At 41.0% G+C, this 19,660-nt stretch overlaps 1 protein-coding gene across 5 annotated transcripts in view; it reads left to right on the top strand.

The window, feature by feature from the left end:
* Positions 1 to 18,564, top strand: part of ppfibp2a (PPFIA binding protein 2a) — a 24,666-nt gene extending 6,102 nt beyond the window's left edge. For 3 of the 5 annotated variants that reach the window (XM_084063774.1, XM_084063775.1, XM_084063777.1), the window contains 19 exons: positions 454 to 585; positions 2,746 to 3,039; positions 3,400 to 3,492; positions 5,818 to 5,929; positions 7,769 to 7,830; positions 8,531 to 8,609; positions 8,748 to 8,875; positions 9,553 to 9,626; positions 9,715 to 9,775; positions 10,051 to 10,219; positions 11,477 to 11,618; positions 11,772 to 11,900; positions 12,180 to 12,330; positions 12,465 to 12,576; positions 12,671 to 12,759; positions 16,451 to 16,573; positions 16,782 to 16,907; positions 17,156 to 17,344; positions 17,603 to 18,564. In XM_084063774.1, coding sequence (XP_083919900.1) covers positions 454 to 585; positions 2,746 to 3,039; positions 3,400 to 3,492; positions 5,818 to 5,929; positions 7,769 to 7,830; positions 8,531 to 8,609; positions 8,748 to 8,875; positions 9,553 to 9,626; positions 9,715 to 9,775; positions 10,051 to 10,219; positions 11,477 to 11,618; positions 11,772 to 11,900; positions 12,180 to 12,330; positions 12,465 to 12,576; positions 12,671 to 12,759; positions 16,451 to 16,573; positions 16,782 to 16,907; positions 17,156 to 17,344; positions 17,603 to 17,809 — 2,472 coding nt within the window. In that variant the 3' untranslated portion in view covers positions 17,810 to 18,564. The remainder of the gene's footprint in view (positions 1 to 453; positions 586 to 2,745; positions 3,040 to 3,399; positions 3,493 to 5,817; positions 5,930 to 7,768; positions 7,831 to 8,530; positions 8,610 to 8,747; positions 8,876 to 9,552; positions 9,627 to 9,714; positions 9,776 to 10,050; positions 10,220 to 11,476; positions 11,619 to 11,771; positions 11,901 to 12,179; positions 12,331 to 12,464; positions 12,577 to 12,670; positions 12,760 to 16,450; positions 16,574 to 16,781; positions 16,908 to 17,155; positions 17,345 to 17,602) is intronic. The other 2 variants (XM_084063778.1, XM_084063776.1) reach the window with 2 other exon arrangements.
* The last annotated feature ends 1,096 nt before the right edge of the window (positions 18,565 to 19,660 follow it).

Genomic DNA, 19,660 nt, shown 5'->3' with positions numbered 1-19,660 from the left:
TCTCTCTCTCTCTCTCTCTCTCTCTCTCTCTCTCTCTCTCTCTCTCTCTCTCTCTCTCTCTCTCTCTCTCTCTCTCTCTCTCTCTCTCTCTCTCTCTCTCTCTCTCTCTGCTGTGAAATAGGCATTATAAATAGTGATCATGGGCTGTGTATATTTAGCCACTCAAACAGCGTCTGAAACCAGTGGGTTTGTCTGAGGGGTTGTCATTAGAGAACTGGTACACTAGGTAGCTAGCAGTGTGTACTCGATTTTTCCCTGTATTGTGTGTTGTGTATATAATTGCATTGTGAGTGTGTGTGTGTGTGTGTGTGTGTGTGTGTGTGTGTGTGTGTGTGTGTGTGTGTGTGTGTGTGTGTGTGTGTGTGTGTGTGTGTGTGTGTGTGTGTGTGTGTGTTCTTACATGAATATCTATTTGTGGTGTGTCACGTTGTTTGTATATACTGTTGACAACAGGAGTTCCTAAACAGAACGTCACTTGAGAGTCAGAAGCTGGGTCTGATGGGGGAGGTGTCCTACCTAAAACTGAAAGTGGCAGACATGGAGGAGAAACAGGGCCATGGGACCGAGAGGCAGCACAAAGCTGAGGTAAGGATCCCCATAGAAAAGAATACAATGACATAATATGTGCTAAGAGCCCATTGAATAGTCTTTGTAAAAGATTTGCAGTATGGACAATTGATTGTGGTCTCCAGAGTTTAGAGCAAATTTGTGAATAATAGTCACAACAGAGGGTTTGATTTAGAAGCCAACACAGGTGTGGTTGAAGCAGGCAAGGTTTATGACATTGTTTGAGTGGAGCGCTCTCATCACCGAAAGAGCTGAAGTCTGAAGTGTTCTTATTTAGAAAATTCATTGACGTTGCATTGAAGAGTGAGAGGTTTGTGATGAATTTAACACTGCACTCTTTAATGTGAGAGCGTCTCTGTCACATGATTGCACTGTGCTTCTTTAAAGACTAAATTTTTTAATGAAGGAATTTGTTCAGCCTTGACTCTGTGAGGTTGTTTTGCTTTGCTTCAGCTGCTCTCTGATAGCTGTCTTTAATGAGCTGTGCTTTTACCAGGAAGGATGAGAGTGCGTTCTCATGTTGTGGTGAACCCAACCTTCATGGAGTACGCTGCTGAATTTAGGACATAATCCGTAAACACACATTGTGGAAGTACGGAGGGAAACATTTACCATGCCCTCCACTCCATTCTTCCTGGACTACAGGAAACTAGTCTCCAAGGAGGTTTCTTAGTACTTTTTTTTTGTCTTTTCGACCTGAGCCGTGTATTTGCTTAAGGCCAATGTGTCAAGTTACCGTGCTTCCAGTGGGATACAGTGACCACATGAAACGGGCAGAGGGAAAGGCAGCACTGCCACCAGACAGGATACATGTAATGTATGTAGTTACTGTCAAAATATTGCTGGTCAAAGGGCCTTTGTGTCCTCAGGCCGGGTGCTGGCAGTGCAGAGCTGGTGTGATGGATGACAGGCTAAATGTGAGATTGTGTAGGCCTCAGCCCAGGGCTTACAGTTTCCCTCTCACCCCTTCATGATGGTCAAAGAATGACTGGGCCATTATATGAAAACTGGAGGTGAGAGGTTTGGGCAGTGTTTTTAGGGGTTTGCAAGTGAAGGACCCCTACCTGCAAATGGGAAACATTAATTCAATACGGTAACATTTGACTTTTCCCCTACCTTTGAAAACCTTACTGTAGACTTTCTGTTTGTCTCTTAAGACTATCCGCTTTACTGACAAAACAGTGCATTTTCAACCGAAAAAAAGGTGTCAGCAATTGTTATTGAGTGACATGTTGCATGACACTTTGTCACCGATGGATAAATCGGGGTTTAGCTCTAAGAATGAAGATGTAGCAGGAATCAACATAGTGTTTCAACAACTTTTCAGCTTTCACCATGTGCACAAACTCTGCTTTCGCTATGACAGCTGCGTGGACTTAAAAAGAATGACAGAAATCTACTTAGAATATTATACTGGCATGCCACGTGTTGCTTCTGACACACACATTCTCTCTCTCTCTCTCTCTCTCTCTCTCTCTGACACACACTGTTGGTGCCACTAAGCCAGTATCAGTTAAATTTAGCTGTGGAGGCAGTCTGTATCATCTGTCATATCCGCTCATTCCCAGCCCTCTACTGGACACCATGTGAGACTTCCTCTGGTCACAGTCCATACATAACTCCACTGCTGTTTACACTTTTTCTATGGGGACACAAACATCACTTGCCTCTAAAAGATGGCAGATCAATTCTTCTCTGTAGCTGCTTAGCGGTGCCAACTGCAATTACAGCATTGATATATTTGCCATGTGTGAGTTCATAGAATACCGCCATGTTTCAAGGCGTGTATATATAAAGTGTGTGGTTTGGTGAAGTGAAAATGGGGTCCAGGGCCATTCCAGTGAGTATTTACCCAGTCCAAATGATGTTTAGCTGGCCCAGAGTATACGGTATCTGTGCATAAGATCAGCCAGAGATCTGTTTCTCTCATACTGGCTCCAATTCAGTCTTGTGTATTCATAGTGCGAAATCTGTCCACTGTTGCATGATTTAAAATGTCCAGACAATATCCAGACATGAGCTCAGAGGTAGAGAATATACGAGGGGCCATCACTAACAATAATATACAGTTCCCTCTGGAGAGAAACACTCACAAACACTCACAGAAATGCTTGTATCCTCTCTCTTTTTAAACCTCTCGCTCTCTCGTTTTCCTTTCTCCTTCACTGCATCTGTCAGAGTGTAGTGAATTTCATTAGCCAGCTCCAGGAGCAGATGTGTAGGTTTCAGGAGGAAATCAATAACAAGATCCAGGAGAAAAAGACCTTGGAGAACCAGGCTGACAGCAGCCTACACGAGGCCTGCCACGCTGGGTCCACCGAGGGCCCGAGTTCAAACCCGGGGCTCGACTGTGATGGTACCCCCGAGGAGATGTGCGACAGCAGGCTGAATGAGGCTCCAGGCGAGTCTGATGGGAGCCTGGAAGAGAGTAGCTCAGATGCAGAGGATCAGTGCCACTGTGGAGCAGAACGTGTAGGCTGGCCGTGTCTGCATGACCTCTGAGTTACAGCATGGTTCCTCCTTGTTTCACCGCTTGTATTCCCAAGAGACACATGTACTTACAAAAACAAAACCCCTTCACCCTCAGAAAGGGTCATTGTGACCACATATCCTAACAAAAGCCTGCAGAAACACAAACAAGGTTGTCTGAGAGAGAGAGAAAGACTGTAAATGATCATTTTGATCCATAATGGTGTGGTTTGGTAGGTATCACCTCTTAGAAATGGTTGTGGTGTGATATGAATGTGCTCATTCAACTAACACAAGTAAACTGATTTGCTAAAATAATTGCATTCAAATGAACAACATTTCACACACACATTCTGCTTCCAGGGCTTATTCAAGGAGCTCAGAATTCTGAAGGACAAAGTGGAACACCTTGAGGATCAGAAGCTTCAGTACGAGAGGAAACTCAAGGCAACAAAGGTAAAATAAAATCTGGGTTGGCGTAGTGTCTAGACTTTAAAGCACACACTCTAAATGCCCAGATTCCACTGCAAACTGTCCAATCATGCACAACTTTCCTATGCACTGTCCAATCCCATGACCCTGCCAGTTCAGATGAGTCATTCTTGCTCCGACATACAGTTCACAAGAACACCTCTATTTTTGTAAGAAATCTGAGAATAATTTTCTCGATAGAAATAGATATAACAAGCACCTTTTCGGTCATGGCTGTCCTTTTTAACCTGCTCCATGTATCCCTTGGCATGGGCCCTTGGCATTTCCTCCTAGACTTTCGCTCTTTTTCTTTATTTCTCTCCTTCAACCTTTCCCCTCTTTAGCCTTCTGTTCATACCGTTTTGTCTCTCTCAATTATGCCCTCATGCTTAATTTATACTCCATTGTAGAACAGTGCACGTAAATAGCACATGCAACGTGTTGTAAAGCTTTTAGATTGGCTCTTTTACAGCACGCCACACCACTGTGCGCCAAAGTATAAATCAGGCTTCATCTTTCCTTTACAGTCTATCTGTCTTTCTCTTTGTCTTTCTTTCCCTGTATCTGTCTATTTCTGTGTCTCTCCATGTGTGCAGTGGTGTAAAGTAACTAAGTACATTTACTCAAGTCCTGTACTTCAGTACAATTTGAGGTGTTCTTTACTTTACTTAAGTATTTCCAATTTTCGGTACTTTTACTTCTACTCTACTACATCTCAGAGGCAAATATTGGACTTTTACTCCACTACAATTATTTGAAAACTTTAGTTACTAGTTACTTTGCAGATATAAATTATTATATTATAAAACATGAATTAACCACTTTAGCCCCATTTTATACCTAGGCTATTTGAAAATAGCCTATCTACAAGCTCACAACGTGTCGCAATGCTTGTAGATCTGCTATTTTCAAACATTTTGTACTTTTACTTTTGGTACTTTAAGTATATTTTGATGTCAATACTGTTGTACATTTACTCAAGTAACATTTTGAACACAGGCCTTTCACTTGTAACAAAGTATTTTTATGTTGTGGTAATGCTACTTTTACTTAAGTAAAATATCCGAGTACTTCTTCCACCACTACCTGTGTGCCATGGTCCAGCTCTCTGGCCTGAGGTTGACTGTAGAGCAGATTGTGAAAGAGAGACGGCAGTGAGTGGGAGGCCAGGCCCACTGTCAGAACCAACAGGTGCTAATGTTGTACAGTACCTGCCAACCCCCTGGACGTTTCATTTTAACAGCCACATCTCTGTATGTGCTCTCTTTCCACTCCATCTGCTTACAGCCAACTGCATACCTGGGTTTGGTTAACCCTCCTTTACACCATGTTGAGTATTAGGAACACACTGCAATGGATTTCTTAAAAAGAAATTGCCAGAATTATGTATAAATCTCATGACAGACCCTGTCACATCTATTGTTTATAGCTTTGGTGCGTGCGTGCGTCCGTCTCTCAGTCATAATAGTAAATATATATATATATATATATTATATATATATATAGTATTATAATATGCCAAAATTGTTTAACGAAAATTATAAACAGAGGTTAGGGTTAAGTGCAAAGCAGCCATAGACAACACACTGGCAAATAGATCAGCTTCAATTTCACTTTATTGCCATCTGCTTTTTTGCACGATACTTCAGCTACTTTATACATTTTAACCTCAGGCAGAGCTGGTCTAATAAATGGCCCTCTAAAATTCAGATAAATCCAATGCTATGTTGTGGTTGTTTTATGTATATGTGCCCTGTAAAGTATGCCACTAATTGTGGAAAATAAAGAATTGAAATGTGTGCTTTCAACTAACGGCATGTGTTTACGTCTCAATTACTGTACCATGCGTGTAAGCTTATGCAAGTGCTTTGTGAAAGAGCATGGCAGTGTGTGTGAATGTGCCTGTATTCACAGTGCAGTATTTCTATGTGTGCTATATATGAGCATTTGGGCATGAATGTATGTCTGAGTACTGTATACAGACACACTGTATGCATATAGTGTTTTATCTATGTGGGGGATGGGGGGAAATCCAGGCCTCTGCTTTTGATATCCCCCTCTGGTCGTTTTATTTGTCACTGGTGGGGATACATTTATCCCTGCTTCTGGTCAGACTGAATGAAATACATGTATTTCTTATATGTTTGATATTTATGTTCGATGACATCACAATTTAACGATCCTACTATCTGCCAGATCTAGAGCAAAAAAAGAAAAGATAAGTCTGGACATGCCAGGCTAGCATGCATGTGCATGTTTGTCTCAGTGTTGTCCTAGCTTTTACAATGTTTCACCCTGTTTCACCCACAGGCAGAAATCACCAGCCTCCAACAGCTTCTGCTCAGCAAGAACGCCGAGATAGAGAACCTCCACACCCAGCTGTTGGCCCGGCCCACTCTGTCTACCGAGAGCTCAGAGAGAGGTAAGCAACAGGCCAAAGTCCCTGCCTGTCCCCCCCACAACTCTGTGTGAGTGCTGCCTAGCCTGACACAGTGTATGACTCACATTTGCATTCATTAACTTATACTCTTATATTACTTGTAAGTTAACTATGAGAGTCAACACTGAGTGTACAAATGTAAACAAATGTAGCCTTATGGGTTACATACTGTAGGTACAATCTCAGAGTTAAATTAAAGCTGCAATCTGTAAGAGTTATGTCCTACCTGGGATTCAAAGCTGGGTCTCCTGCGTGGGAGACCACATTTCTACAGCTCTGCCAAGATGGAATTTCCGCTTGGCCAGTGGGGATATTGCTCCTAGTCAGAGAGTAGTAAGCTACTTGTCAACCAGTAGGTGACTAGGTGTCCTAACCGACACCAGTGTCTAAATTCCTCAATGGAAGAGTAGGGAGACCACCTCCATGCACTGCAGATGTGCTTAACCCATTAACATGCTCTACCATACAGATTAACAGATTACATTTTATTCATTAAAATAAGTTCTGGATTGCAGCTTTAACACCAAAGGATTTTACAGTATAGTAACAGTTGTGAGAAATGTTGACGAGCTGCCTCTTAACAGGGGTGTCTAATGGTAGGTCTTTCTGTGTCTACTTTGCACCTCACCCATAGAGATGTACAAGAGGAGGCTAAACACCAAACGTGAGCTGTAACTCATCTTAATGACTTATTGGCTCCTTTGCGTTCTTCTCTGATCTTCCATCATTACCCTTTCATATCCCCTTTCCCGTTTCCATTTAGGTTCTTGTCTACTCTACTCCAATGGGTAGCTTTGAAAATCCTTTGGCTTCTTAAATTAATTTAAGAAGCTGTTTCGCTTTGTACTCTTTACCTATAACCTCTTTCATCATCCCTTATAATTCTTGAACTACGTATATTTAATTTCACCCCCCCCCCCAATTCAACTCATAAATAGATACACATGGGACACTACAGTATGACTTGCAGCAGCTATTTCACTCTGTGACAGTTGACTGTACCAGTTTGTCTTTATGCTACAGTAGCTGGAAATGCATTTAATTCTTAGCACGTTGCTTTTGACTGCAGAGAGAAACAGACATGTCAACAGTACTGTTGCAACCCAGCCTAGGGGAACCATTGTGTAACATGATTAAGAGGGACCTCTTCCCAGGTCTTCCCAAGTACTACCAACCACAAAGTGTTTTCAGCCTTTTTCCAGGGTTTTATTAAAATCCTGTAGCTACAGGGTGGGCTAGCAGCCAAAACAAGAAACAAAAGAAAACAAACATGAACAACCTATCTTAACTAATTTAATCAAAAGGAACCACAAGACAAATCATTACTAAACACCTAATGAAAAACCAGGAGAAAAAGGTAAAGGCTACCCACCCCTACCAAACCCTGGCAGTCAAACATTACACACAGAGTGACAAGGTAGCTGGTATCCTGGCTATGGAGAGATGGAAGCTGGCCTTTTAAACTCCCGCTAGAAGGCTGGAACCAATCAGCTCCCTGGAGCAACACACTCATTAAATCAGCCAAACCTGCAGCCCATCAACACAGATACCAAAAGATAAAAAAAAGACACAAACAATATCAGGGTCGTATGTTGACAGACAGCCTATATTTGGTGCACAAATCGAATCCAAAAATGTGGTTTTGATGAGAATGTTGGCGTTAAAAATGATACAGCCCCACTAGATATTTTCCCCCTTATTCACATATCTCTGTGTTCCATGTGTATCTATCGGTACACAACTATTACTAAATCTGACATGACCAAATATAGCAGCTATGTTTATACAGACAGATGATCAGTATGGGCTTTCTCTTTATAGACCAGGAACTCCAGAGGCTTAGGACTGGTATGGAGTCACTTTTAGCAGCCAATGATGAGAAGGTAAGAGACCTCTAGAAGGCTGGCAACTATCCTCTGAGTCTCCCTCAGTTCAACACAGCTGTATGTGGTTATATGGATTAAAGTGTGTGTTCTCATCTGTTTACAGTGTAGTTTCACGTACATTAAGTATCTTGCCAGCCCGTACACAGTGCTGTTATCGTTATTGCTGTTTGGTAAGGTAACTGTTGGATGTTTCCATGTTTCTGGGGCCCCACCCTCACAACATTTATAGTACAGAAGGGCTTTTGTGTTCTTGCAGCCTCATGCAAGGAGACTTTAAAGAGTCACAGACGTTTGTGCGCACGCGCGCGCACGCACGCACGCACACGCACACGCACACGCACACACACACAGGAAAGCCATTTCAGGCAAAGCCACACTTATAGCCCTCCATCTGCCAAACCTAATTTTGGAGTTAGCTACATTAAGGGAAACATGGCAAAGCCAGGCATAGACACCACTTCAAAAAAAAAACACACACGCTCCAGTGAACCGTTACCACATCTCAGATTTCCAGCTGGGCCAGCGTCAATCCCCTCCCTGTTCAATACTTTGATGTAAAGGCCATATGGAGGAAGAGGGATGTTGATGTAATAAATTGGTCAGTAATAGAGTGGAGCAGATATAGTCCATATGCATGTTTTCCTAACCTTAGATAAATATAATAATTGGATGTTTTGTTGCTCTGTGTCACATGCAGGACCGACGTATCGAGGAGCTCTCTCTGCTGCTGAGCCAAAGCAGTCAGTTCAGAGCGGTTACAGCAACAAGAACAGCAGGTAAAATGACTTAACGCTATTTTAACCGTTTCCTGTTTGGCTTAGCAGAGCAATTGGATTGGTCGATATGAAAAACTACAAGGCTTCCTTGAATAGAAAAGTGGTAACACAATGCTTTGACTTTGTGTGTTACTCTAGCTCCACCTGCTGTTCATTCATTGTCCAATGGCAGAACCCCATCAAGCAGTAGTGAAGAAGAAGAGCAGGGATTGGCGATGAAGAATGCAGACTCTGCCAGTGCCAAGTCTGAGGATGTAAAGTCTGAGGTGGGTGAAGTTCCGGTTGGTAATTATACTGTAATACTGTCTTTGGATGTGTTAGAGCAGTGGCTCTCAAACATTTTCAAGTCAAGGACCCACAAATTGATATGTATTTGGCCGTGGACCCCCATCTGAAAAGGTTTTGTGCCAGGGACCCCCAGAAGAGAAGTTTTAGGTAAAAAAAAAAATTGCAAAAATGGCAGATGTACAAGCTCGCAGTGCGGCATGAAGTGCATGAAGCGCTGCAAGGTTGTAGATCTGCTATTTTTGTATATCCAACATATAATGGATAAAGTCAAGTGGTTAAAATTATTGTTATGCTATTAGCTGGGGACCCCCTGCCCCTGGAACCCCACAAGGACCCCTGGGGGTCTGGGAGAACCACTGTGTTAGAGCACTGACTCTCACAGTGGGATACGGGGACCCCTTGGTCCTTGAGAGGGTTCCAGGGTGTCCCCAGCAAAAATGACATATAGGAACCAAATGGAGTAAGGACCATTACAGGTCTGTTACGAGTCCATTTGGTTCCATTTGTACACACTCAGAGTTATGGGAGTCCACAGCCTAATACGTACCTAGCTGGGGATCCTTTGAATTTAAAAAAGTTTGAGAATCAATGTTATAGTAAGAAACATGCATTTTGTTAACATGCAAGTTAATCTTGTGCCTCTCATCTATTCCAGGTGTCCACAAGTAGCTCTTCCTCGTGTCATACAAGCACATCTCTTTCATTTACCCAGAAGGACACTGACTGCAGGTATTGTATTACCTTACAGAAGACCCAATCTGCCAGCAGTACTATCACCAAACGATTAACACTGATCATTGTGGTTTTATCTCCTCAGGACAGAGCCACAGATTGATTCAAGTAGTATGAATGACCTACCAAATGGATCTGCACCAAAGGTGATTGTTTTAGAATAGCCAGAATTTGCGAATAGCTAAAAAAGTGTTATTTTAAGTCGCCCCCCCCCCCCACCCCTTTAAAAAACAAAATAAGAATATTTTATGGTAATTGATGTTAAATATACCATTTGTAAACTAGTGTACATTTATTTTATTTTAGTAATGTGTGACGGACTCACATTTTCCACTTAAAAGGTATTTATACAGGGTTTTTTTTTTTCTTTCTTTTTTTTTTAAATGGAGTTCATTTGCCATCGTCTGTGCTGTTTTTCCAGAGTAGTCAGGCCGATGCCAGAAGTCAGACTCTGCCTGTGGGCTCCTCTCTGGAGGAACATAGCGGAGACAGAGAGAGCACCAGTGATACTCAGAGTCACAGGTCTCCTGATGAGAGTGAAGATGGAGACTCCATTCAAAGTAAACCTGGAGATGAACTCAAGCTATCTGGTACACACACTCAGATGATTACACTGCATAACCCCCAGTGTTGCTTTTACTCTGAGAGCCTAACACTTTTACACTTTTTATTACACTCCCTGTTGTGTCGTTTGGGTCTGGGGTTCCATGGGGTCCCCAGCTACATTAGGAACAGTTTAACCACTTACTTTTTCAAAAATAGTGAAAATAGCAGATCTACAGCATAAGCTCACAACGCATCGTTTGCGACACGTTGTGAGCTTGTAGATCTGCTAGCTTAGATACGTTTTGCCAATGACAGGAGGCTTAATAGGGATGCCAGGTTGAAGTGGTAAGGATGCCAGGTTGACATTGTTCATTTCATTATCATTTCACCAGCTGGAAGGAAGTTAATCCAATGACAGAATGGTCTTTATGAAACATATGCATACAGACGGTTGTAGAATTCTTTACTAAATCGTGTCTAACTAACATCTTCTATTATGGGCGTCCCTGGCAACAAAGCTTATTTTTAAATAGGGGTCCACAACCTAATACATGTCAATGTGGGGGTCCTTTGCCATGAAAATGTTTGAGAAACACTTGTGTAGCACATGCATCACTGCTGTAGGCTTACTTTGGCCCACCTCATTCTGTGGTTATCCATATGAGAGCCACATGTGAAGCAAACCACTCCCTTAGTCCCTTTTGACCAAAATACCAGTAGCCCTTTTGATCACAGCTAATACTGGAGGCCACTGCCTGCCCTTACAGAGCAGAGGGTTGTGTGGATATTCCTGCTTTACACACAGAACACACCCTCTCCCTTCTTCTGATTGACCACACTCACCCCAGCCCAGCTCCACCCTGTCCCATCCTCATTGACCACTTTGAACATAAGCCTCTCCCTTTTCCCTTTCTAATGGGTTGTGCTGCAAAGCCTGTGCCAGTAAGATGCAGCTGTGAGTCCATCTGGTTCACAGGCTTTAAGGTCTAACTGGTTGAATTCAGATGTACTGTATGCAACTTGGCGATTATGCAGTAATTCTTCCCATGCTGTGAAAAGGTGGACCCCAGCAGTGCTGGATGCAGTTGCTTTGGACTGTTCCGAATGAGAAAAAACAGCATTTTCAATGTTTGCTTAGTCATCAAGATGTTCTGTTTTATAATGGCTGAATATTGGTATGATGAATTTAGAAATTTAGAAATTTGAATTTAAAATGAATAATTAAATTATAACAGTGCTTTTCCATAAGTGAATGTAAAATCTCAAGCATTAATGATAAGTCTTTCTAATCTCTTCATAAGGGAAGACAGAGAAAGTTGAGGACAACACTTCAAGTGATCATTCCCCTGTACAGTCAGGGGCGAGTCCACCGCCTGGCCATCGGGCTGTGGGTTCACCAGAATACATGAAGAATAATAGGAGCATCAAGAAGCTCTGGGGAAAGTTAGTGGAATATGTTTGTCTGTGGCTTTGTTGACAATAAGAATATGTTTGTCTGTGGCTTTGTTGACAGCAAAGCAAGCTTATTTCACCAATACATTTTTGGTGTGTTGAAGTCTGGGCACCTCTGAAAAATATATTTCTAAATTCCTGCAGACTTCGAAGAACCCAATCAGGGGGACTCCAAGGCATTGACCCAGATGCTGGCCAGTTCAGGAGAGGGGGACTGCGTGCTACAGCAGGGCCCAGACTTACACGGACCCCTGAGTCTGGTAGCTCTCTACGGTAAGGCTGGTGTATAATGCCTGACCACCTGTATTACTGACCCCTGGTGGTTCAGAATGGTATTGTACTACTGATGGATCTATTGAAATATTTTAAAAATAAACTTAATACACAAGCAGATGGAGTTGTTCTTCCATGTCCACCTAAGGACCACATTGGAATTAAGTCTTTATTTTGTTGTATTATATTATGTCTGAAATATTAAAGGTTTTGATGTATACAGCTCTTTGAGTATTCATTTAATTTGGGTCAGTTAATGTATGTCTCCTTTCCTGTTAGTGATATGAACACTCCATTTAGCCACTGGACCAAGGAGCAAGTGTGTGGCTGGCTAGAGGACTATGGGCTGGGCCAATATGTTAGCCTCAGCAGACAGTGGGTCGACAATGGACAGACACTATTGTCTGCCACACCCCAGGACTTTGAGAAGGTCAGAAAATAAAATGTGATAAATAGGCTTAAATAACTAAAATGATCTTTATTCTTTACTTGCAGTACACTGGTATATGTTCAGCTGCCAAACCTCATGTTTTCTGCGTAACATAAAGCATTTTCTCTCCGTAGGAAATGGGTATGAAGCACCCACTGCACAGGAAGAAGCTGCAGTTGGCTCTGAAGGCATTCACCACTAAAGTTACAGAGAAGTCGTCTGAACTGGACCACATATGGGTCACCCGTGAGTCTATTTCTATCAAATGTGGCCCTTTGCTTACCATGCGTACGTGCTAGCACTGTAAATGAGGATACTATATGATTTCCATCCTCTCCAGGCTGGCTGGATGACATTGGTTTGCCTCAGTATAAAGACCAGTTCCATGAGGGCAGAGTGGATGGTCGGATGATACAGTACCTGACTGTGGTAAGATTTAACACACAAATAAATATGTACCATTCAGTGTTAATTTTGGCAGCTAATTCAGATTTAGTCTACTCTTTTCGACAAAAATTCTTACTAGTTTGTCACATTTTTGTCATTTCTATCCATTCTATACTATCCTTGTTTTAGTCAACAAAAACTCAAAAGGTTTTAGTCCAGTTTCAGTCATTAGTTTTAGTAAAATAATTAAAATTAAGAATGTATTTAAACCAATTTAATTAGGCAAATACAGGTAAGTATTGGATTTAAAGTGAGCTTTAAGACTGTGCTAACAGTATTATCAAAAAATATACCACATTTTGAAGATTCAAATTTTGGGGTAACACAATACAGCTAAGCCTATTATATATGCACATCGTCATGTGTTACAACATTTTCGTAAAATACGGAATGTTCAGAAAATAGATCGTCCTACTAACAAACAATCAAAACAACAACATCTTAACAGCTTATTATCCACATGACTGGTACCCTACATTTTTAGCCTTGTGGTCTCTCTAAGCAAGGCTAAAATTATGATGTACTTTCTGTACTCATTGTTTCGATGCAACAGAGACACAGGCAAGGATTTCCTTGTGACATCACCAGCTATGGAAGACAGACACATACCGCACACTGCAAACAACCCAATAACACAGTCCGTACGTCAACAGCTACATTTTGCATTTGTTTCACTAAAACATGGGCCAATATATGAGAGAGAGAGAGAGAGAGAGAGAGAGAGAGAATCAGCCCCCCTGTCACAGATCACAATCTTCAATATCAGCCACAACACAGCAGACATACAGTACTGCAGATCCCCATCAGTCAGTCTTCTATTCCAAATGAACATTTGGAATTGATGGCTGCTATGTCAAAGCCCCAAACCTCTTGCTTGAACTTAAAAAGAAATAGCAAACTCACACATAGGATAATTGAAGTGACCAAGAGCCACATACACATACACACAACATACAAACTGTAGATTCACATCAGCATTCAATTCCAGCGCCAGGTCACTGAAAATGTTGGCCAGTTGGGTCCCAAAATGACAGCAATAGTGTTACAGCTTGAATCACATTAGTATACACACAGCATACAACATAAGCAGCAGCAGCAGCAAAACAAAAAAAAAAGGTTCCTACTTTGAGCTGTCTTCTACTTGACTTCATCAGTCGTGTAAGTGATGGCCAGGGTCAAACTTTGGAAACCATGAATAACCTCTGTCTAGTTCATCCCCGGATGAGCCCTCCAGCGGCGCCGGCGTCTCCAGTCAGTCACGTCAATCCTCCATACATCTGGTCCTACTCGTGTACCTGTGTACATGGCTTCTCGGGTCCGGAGTAGGTTGGGAGAAAGACCTTAGCCCTCCTTTTGATCATCATTTGGAGACCTTGAAAAAGCCATCCATACTTTAATTTCATCAAACAAATAAATAGTATACTGTAATAGTAAGCCTGTTTCTCTTCCGTACACATAGCTATTGATTGATTTTGTCCTCACTATCTGGTGGCATTTTTTAACATGCACACATTATAAAAGGGATACCCCTAAAAATAGTATGCCATCCCTTGAAATAAATTGAGAGATTAAATAGAAATCTAAATGTGCTATTCAGGTTGTCACACTTTTGCTCCAATATATCAACTTCAGTTAAAGGGTAAGACCACTTTGGTAGAGGTTTAGGTTGTTTACCTTGCCATGATGTAACTCCAAAGGTGGACAAGAAATCAAAAATAATTGCTCCATTGATTAGAAATTGATAATTCAAAATATGCTCCTCATTGACTTACATTGTACGGTCAAACAGCTCTCAAAGTCTCTCTTTTAGCACATAAATTAACCCAAACATAGCTGATTCAGGCAATATAGAGCATCACCAAACCCAGTACTGTTTGTTTTTTTAATAAAAATGTCAACTTCCTGTTGATTTTACTATTTGAAGATCTGGATCCACGGATCCAGTCCAGGTTTTCTACTTATTAAAAATAGCAAAATCAACAGGAAGTTGACATTTTTATTTAAAAAAAAAACAGTACTGGGTTTGGTGATGTTCTATATTGTCTGAATCAACTTTGTTTGCGTTTGTTTATGTGCTAAAAGAGTGACTTTGAGAGCTGTTTTACCGTACAATGTAAGTCAATGAGGAGCATATTTTGAATTATCAATTTCTAATCACTGGAGCAATTATTTTTTATTTCTTGTCCACCTTTGGAGTTACATCATGGCAAGGTAACTACACAACCCAAACCTCTAACAAAGTGGTCTTACCCTTTAAGTACGAAGTTTCATACAAGGATATTTGGTGCTGTGACACCCCAACAAAACATTATTTATTCAGGCAATAAAAGTAGGCTACAGTATATAGGACCCATGCACACAGCACCATTATGGTCTGTTAATTTCAAAGTTGGTTTCAAATCTCAAACGCGCGCGCGCGCACACACACACACACACACACACACACGTTAACTCACCTGGGAGAATAAAGACCGTTTGTAAACAAGGCAACCAACACATGGAGTTTGTCACAACGTGACAACAAGTCAGTCTTTCAACTTTCACAGAAGTGTGACTCAGCAATTTTATCTCCCTGACAACTCTACTCAACTTCCATGAGGTGGAATTACATTACAAGTGGTTTATTTTACTTCCCAACATTAAACGGAGATTGTAGGCTAATGCGCTTGGTAATGGAGACGTCTGTTTACAGCAGGTGTGGAGGAAGGGGGCGGGGCAACCATAGGATTTTAAAGAGCCCGCGACGCGTGAAGCCAGTGTCTAACAATAACCTGCATTCAAGTGACCTACTTTCTAGTAAAAAATGTAATAACCCATCACACTATAGGCAAGGCAATGGAACAGTAGGTCTGCTATTAGTTTACATTATATATATACACATATATATATATATATATATATATATATATATATACACACACATGTATGTATGTATGTATGTATGTATGTATGTATGTATGTATGTATGTATGTATGTATGTATGTATGTATGTATGTATGTATGTATTATTATTAAAAAGATGATTAGATTATTAGAATACCACATTCCTCCCACCCCCTAGTGGAGTAGGCCTGACACAAGTAAAGTGTAATGCATTGTTTTAAATTATTCACAAACGTGCCTTGTTCTTTTTAGTACATTTGTTTCAATTTGAGGAGAGTGAAACTTCCCACTCATTCAGCATGTCAAACAATTTGCGAACTAAGATAAGCAACTCTAATTCACTCATTCATGAAACTCATTCACTTCTCTAATCAGTACAGGTCAGAGGTGATTTATTTAGCTTGCATTGTATTTCAAGTTAGCACCATCTTACTCGATAAAATAACTTTAGCTTGTGTGCTGACTTTTGAATGAAATTCAGAATGACTTGTCTTAGTTCTACTGGATCTCATCACCACTAGTACGTACCTAACATTTTAGTCTAGTTTGTATTTGTTGACGAACTTTTCAATATATTTAGTCATATATTTTTTAGTCATCAAAGCGTGATTTTTTATTTAGTTTTAACTAAGACGGACATTTTTCGTCTTAGTTTTAGTTGACGAGATTTACACATGTACCATTGAGGTGTAGGCCTACAAATGCAATTTTTGGGTAGCAAACACTTTGATTTGAAATTTTGAAGCACTTACAAGAAAATATGTATCCCCCCCCTCCCTGTTCTTCCAGAATGACCTCTTGAGTCTGAAGGTGACCAGCCAGCTCCACCACCTCAGTGTTAAATGTGCAATCCATGTGCTCCACGCCAACAAGTTCCAGCCCCACTGCCTTCGACGCAGGCCAGGGGAGGAGGTAAGGTGGGATGGTGCAGTAGGAGGAGGGGAGGAGGTAAGGTGGGATGGTGCAGTATAGGAGGAGAAGAGTAGCGTTTGGATTGTGTCAGAGTGAGTTGAAAGTGAAAATGATGGTTAAGTAAAAGGATTTGTGAAGAGCCAAGTGAGGGAACAAAAAATGCAATGCACTGGTACTGTAATTATCTTGCTGGCATTTTGTTTTCCAGAAGCAGCCCTCTCCCTCTGAGGTTGTGCAGTGGTCTAACCATCGTGTGATGGAGTGGCTACGAGCTGTAGATCTAGCTGAATATGCTCCTAATCTAAGGGGCAGTGGAGTCCATGGAGGGCTGATTGTGAGTGAAATCGGTACTCACAAGTCATCCTAAAAGCATTTTTGCTCCAGACACATAATACTTCCCCAGTGTTGTTTATTTATGAATGTAATATTTATCTGATACGGACAGATACACATACTGTAACATATCTTATAAATATTCTGTTCCAATATATCTTAACATGTGTAGCTAAAGCGATTGCAATGCTGTCACTGCCACTGTACTATGTGTGTCTGAATGCTCCTTATCTGTCCCTCCATACACAGATTCTGGAGCCTCGTTTCAGCTCAGAAACCTTGGCCCTACTGTTGAACATCCCCCCTCCAAAGACCCTGCTCCGACGTCACCTCGCCACTGCCTTCGCTGCCCTGGTGGGGCATCAGGCTACGCAGGAGAAACGAGAGTACGCCAATGCCACTGGCCATGTCCCCCTCACCACCACAGCCAAAGTCAGAGTAAGCTAGCATTAGAAATAACTGCTGTGCTTGCAATATGGAATTACAGTACAATCATTCATTAAGGGGCTTTAACCCATTGAACCCCAGCATGCCTATTCTGGGGGGAACCTTTGCCAAAAATAGCAGATCTACAAGCTCACGACGCGCCGCAACGTGATGCATTGTGTAGATCTGCTAGTTTTGGCGTAGACTGAAAAAGGCTAGAGGAGAGAAAGAATACAAGGTTTAAGTGGTTCAATCCTTTTGTGTTTGCAGCCAAAGAAGCTGGGCTTCACCCAATTCAGTCACCTGAGGAAGAGGAAACCTGACGACTCTGCTGACTATATCTGCCCCATAGACAGTGGGGGTCTTGCAATGAATGGGATCTCCCATCGACCTTATGCAGGGCTCAGGGGCCTCAGCCCCATCTTGGACCGACAGCCTGAGAAGAGGGAGCAGGTGGGGATAACAAGCTCAAGCTGATACCGCGCCCTCCAAACCAATGACTGTTAAGCTAAAAGCTTTTAACTCCACCCTCTCTGCCACTGCAAAAACACTTCCCTCACCCTGAATCAAGGTGATTCTGTGATTCAGTGGGAATTCTCGTGCTGATATTCCAGGATGAGCTACAATGATAATTAGCAGGGGATGCTAATTTGGTTAATTGCAGGACATACTAAAGCCGGGATTCATCTAAACATGGTGAATGGTTACTGTGTGTGATATAAGCTATGAAAGCTTCTCTCTGCATTCCTTCAAATGTGGGATTTCCCAAGCTTCCACTTTTGCTTTAATTTAATGCATTTCGCTGACCATATTGTATCTTACCTTCTCTAGATTTAATTTGGATTGCTTGTTCTTATGTACCACTTGATTTATAGCATAGTGTAATAATAATTACCAGCTACTTTAAGCTTGTTTGTGGCATATCATTTTCATGACTGTCAAAAATGAAATCATGAAAACTGTCAGAGAAATTCTCTATTGAGAATTTAGCTCAGCACCTTCACATGCTGTAAGACTATTGGTCTACTGTCAATGTATTAATTTTCATGCTTCCAGTATTGAAAATAAAGCCTAATGTCACTGTTGCATAATATGCTTGTAAATGTTTGGCCTCATGCCAAATTTAAGTTAATTTAGTTTTACTTTAATTTGATTACTTTACATTTTCATTTATGGAAAATATGCTCTAATTATATCAACTGCTACCATTAAAAGAAATTTCTGTTGCTGATCTTTTGCTGCTGGGTAGAATAATTAAGATAGCTACAGGTTATGGAGACGATAACCCAACATTGGTCTGTAACTGTATGTCACAAGAGCTCTGGATAGCTTGATTATACATTTTGATAGTTTTGCCTGTAATGTTCAAGTCCTGGTGATTTTCCATTAGGAACCCACTGAAGATATCTCCCTTTCAGACTTTGAAGATAAGATGGTGAGTTTCTGAGCAGTAATGATTTGGAAATGAACTTTACGTAATTACGATGTGGTAGATCTCACATTGGAGATGCTTCAGGTCCATGAAAGTGTTCTTTTGTGACTGAAAGAACTTGACTATTTGCAATTTTCATTACAGTGTAAAGAGACAATTCTGTGAACAGCAGGAACTTTGCATGTCTGATGACATCCCTTCCTGGAGATGACCTTGAGGATCTTGACAACAGTGGGAGAACATAATTGTCTTTATCTATTTATGAAAGGATTTGTTTTATGCCTGATGCAAGACTGCCCACTACTGGTACAGATTGGAAATGCAAGAACTCTTGCATCCATCTCATGTATATAGATTAATTAATATGTAAACGTTTTCTTCCCAACAATAGAGAAAACACAAGTTGCTGACCAACATTATGCACAAAGAAGCTTATTCTGTTAGATTTTGAGGACCCCATGTCTAATTAAGAAGTCATGGATCAGTATTTTGGTGATGGTTATGCTTTCCTTTATCTGAATATCATTTGTTTGACGAAAGTAAAAATAAAGTTTAAGGATGTATCACATAAAATAAATAAAATGATAAAATTCTAGTACATTTCGGAACATTTAAGAACTTTACTTTATTTCTTTATTTGTAGTTTATTTAGTTTGGGGTATCAGTAGCCACTTTGGACACAAATAACATTGCAGCCAATGTCTTTGAATTCATAACCCAAGAGTCTCTGCAAGCCTGTACGGCGAGGACGCGCTGTATATATATATACAGTATATATATATACTGTATATATATATATATATATATATACAGTATATATATACTTTATATACACACACACACACACACACACACACACACACACACACACACACACACACACACACACACACACA

Source organism: Gymnoscopelus microlampas (assembly GCF_963454915.1).
Source record: "Gymnoscopelus microlampas genome assembly, chromosome: 1".
In the NCBI taxonomy this organism is placed as follows: domain Eukaryota; kingdom Metazoa; phylum Chordata; class Actinopteri; order Myctophiformes; family Myctophidae; genus Gymnoscopelus; species Gymnoscopelus microlampas.
Note: the sequence above shows the minus strand (reverse complement) of the source record. Positions and strands in the feature narration are given on the sequence as shown.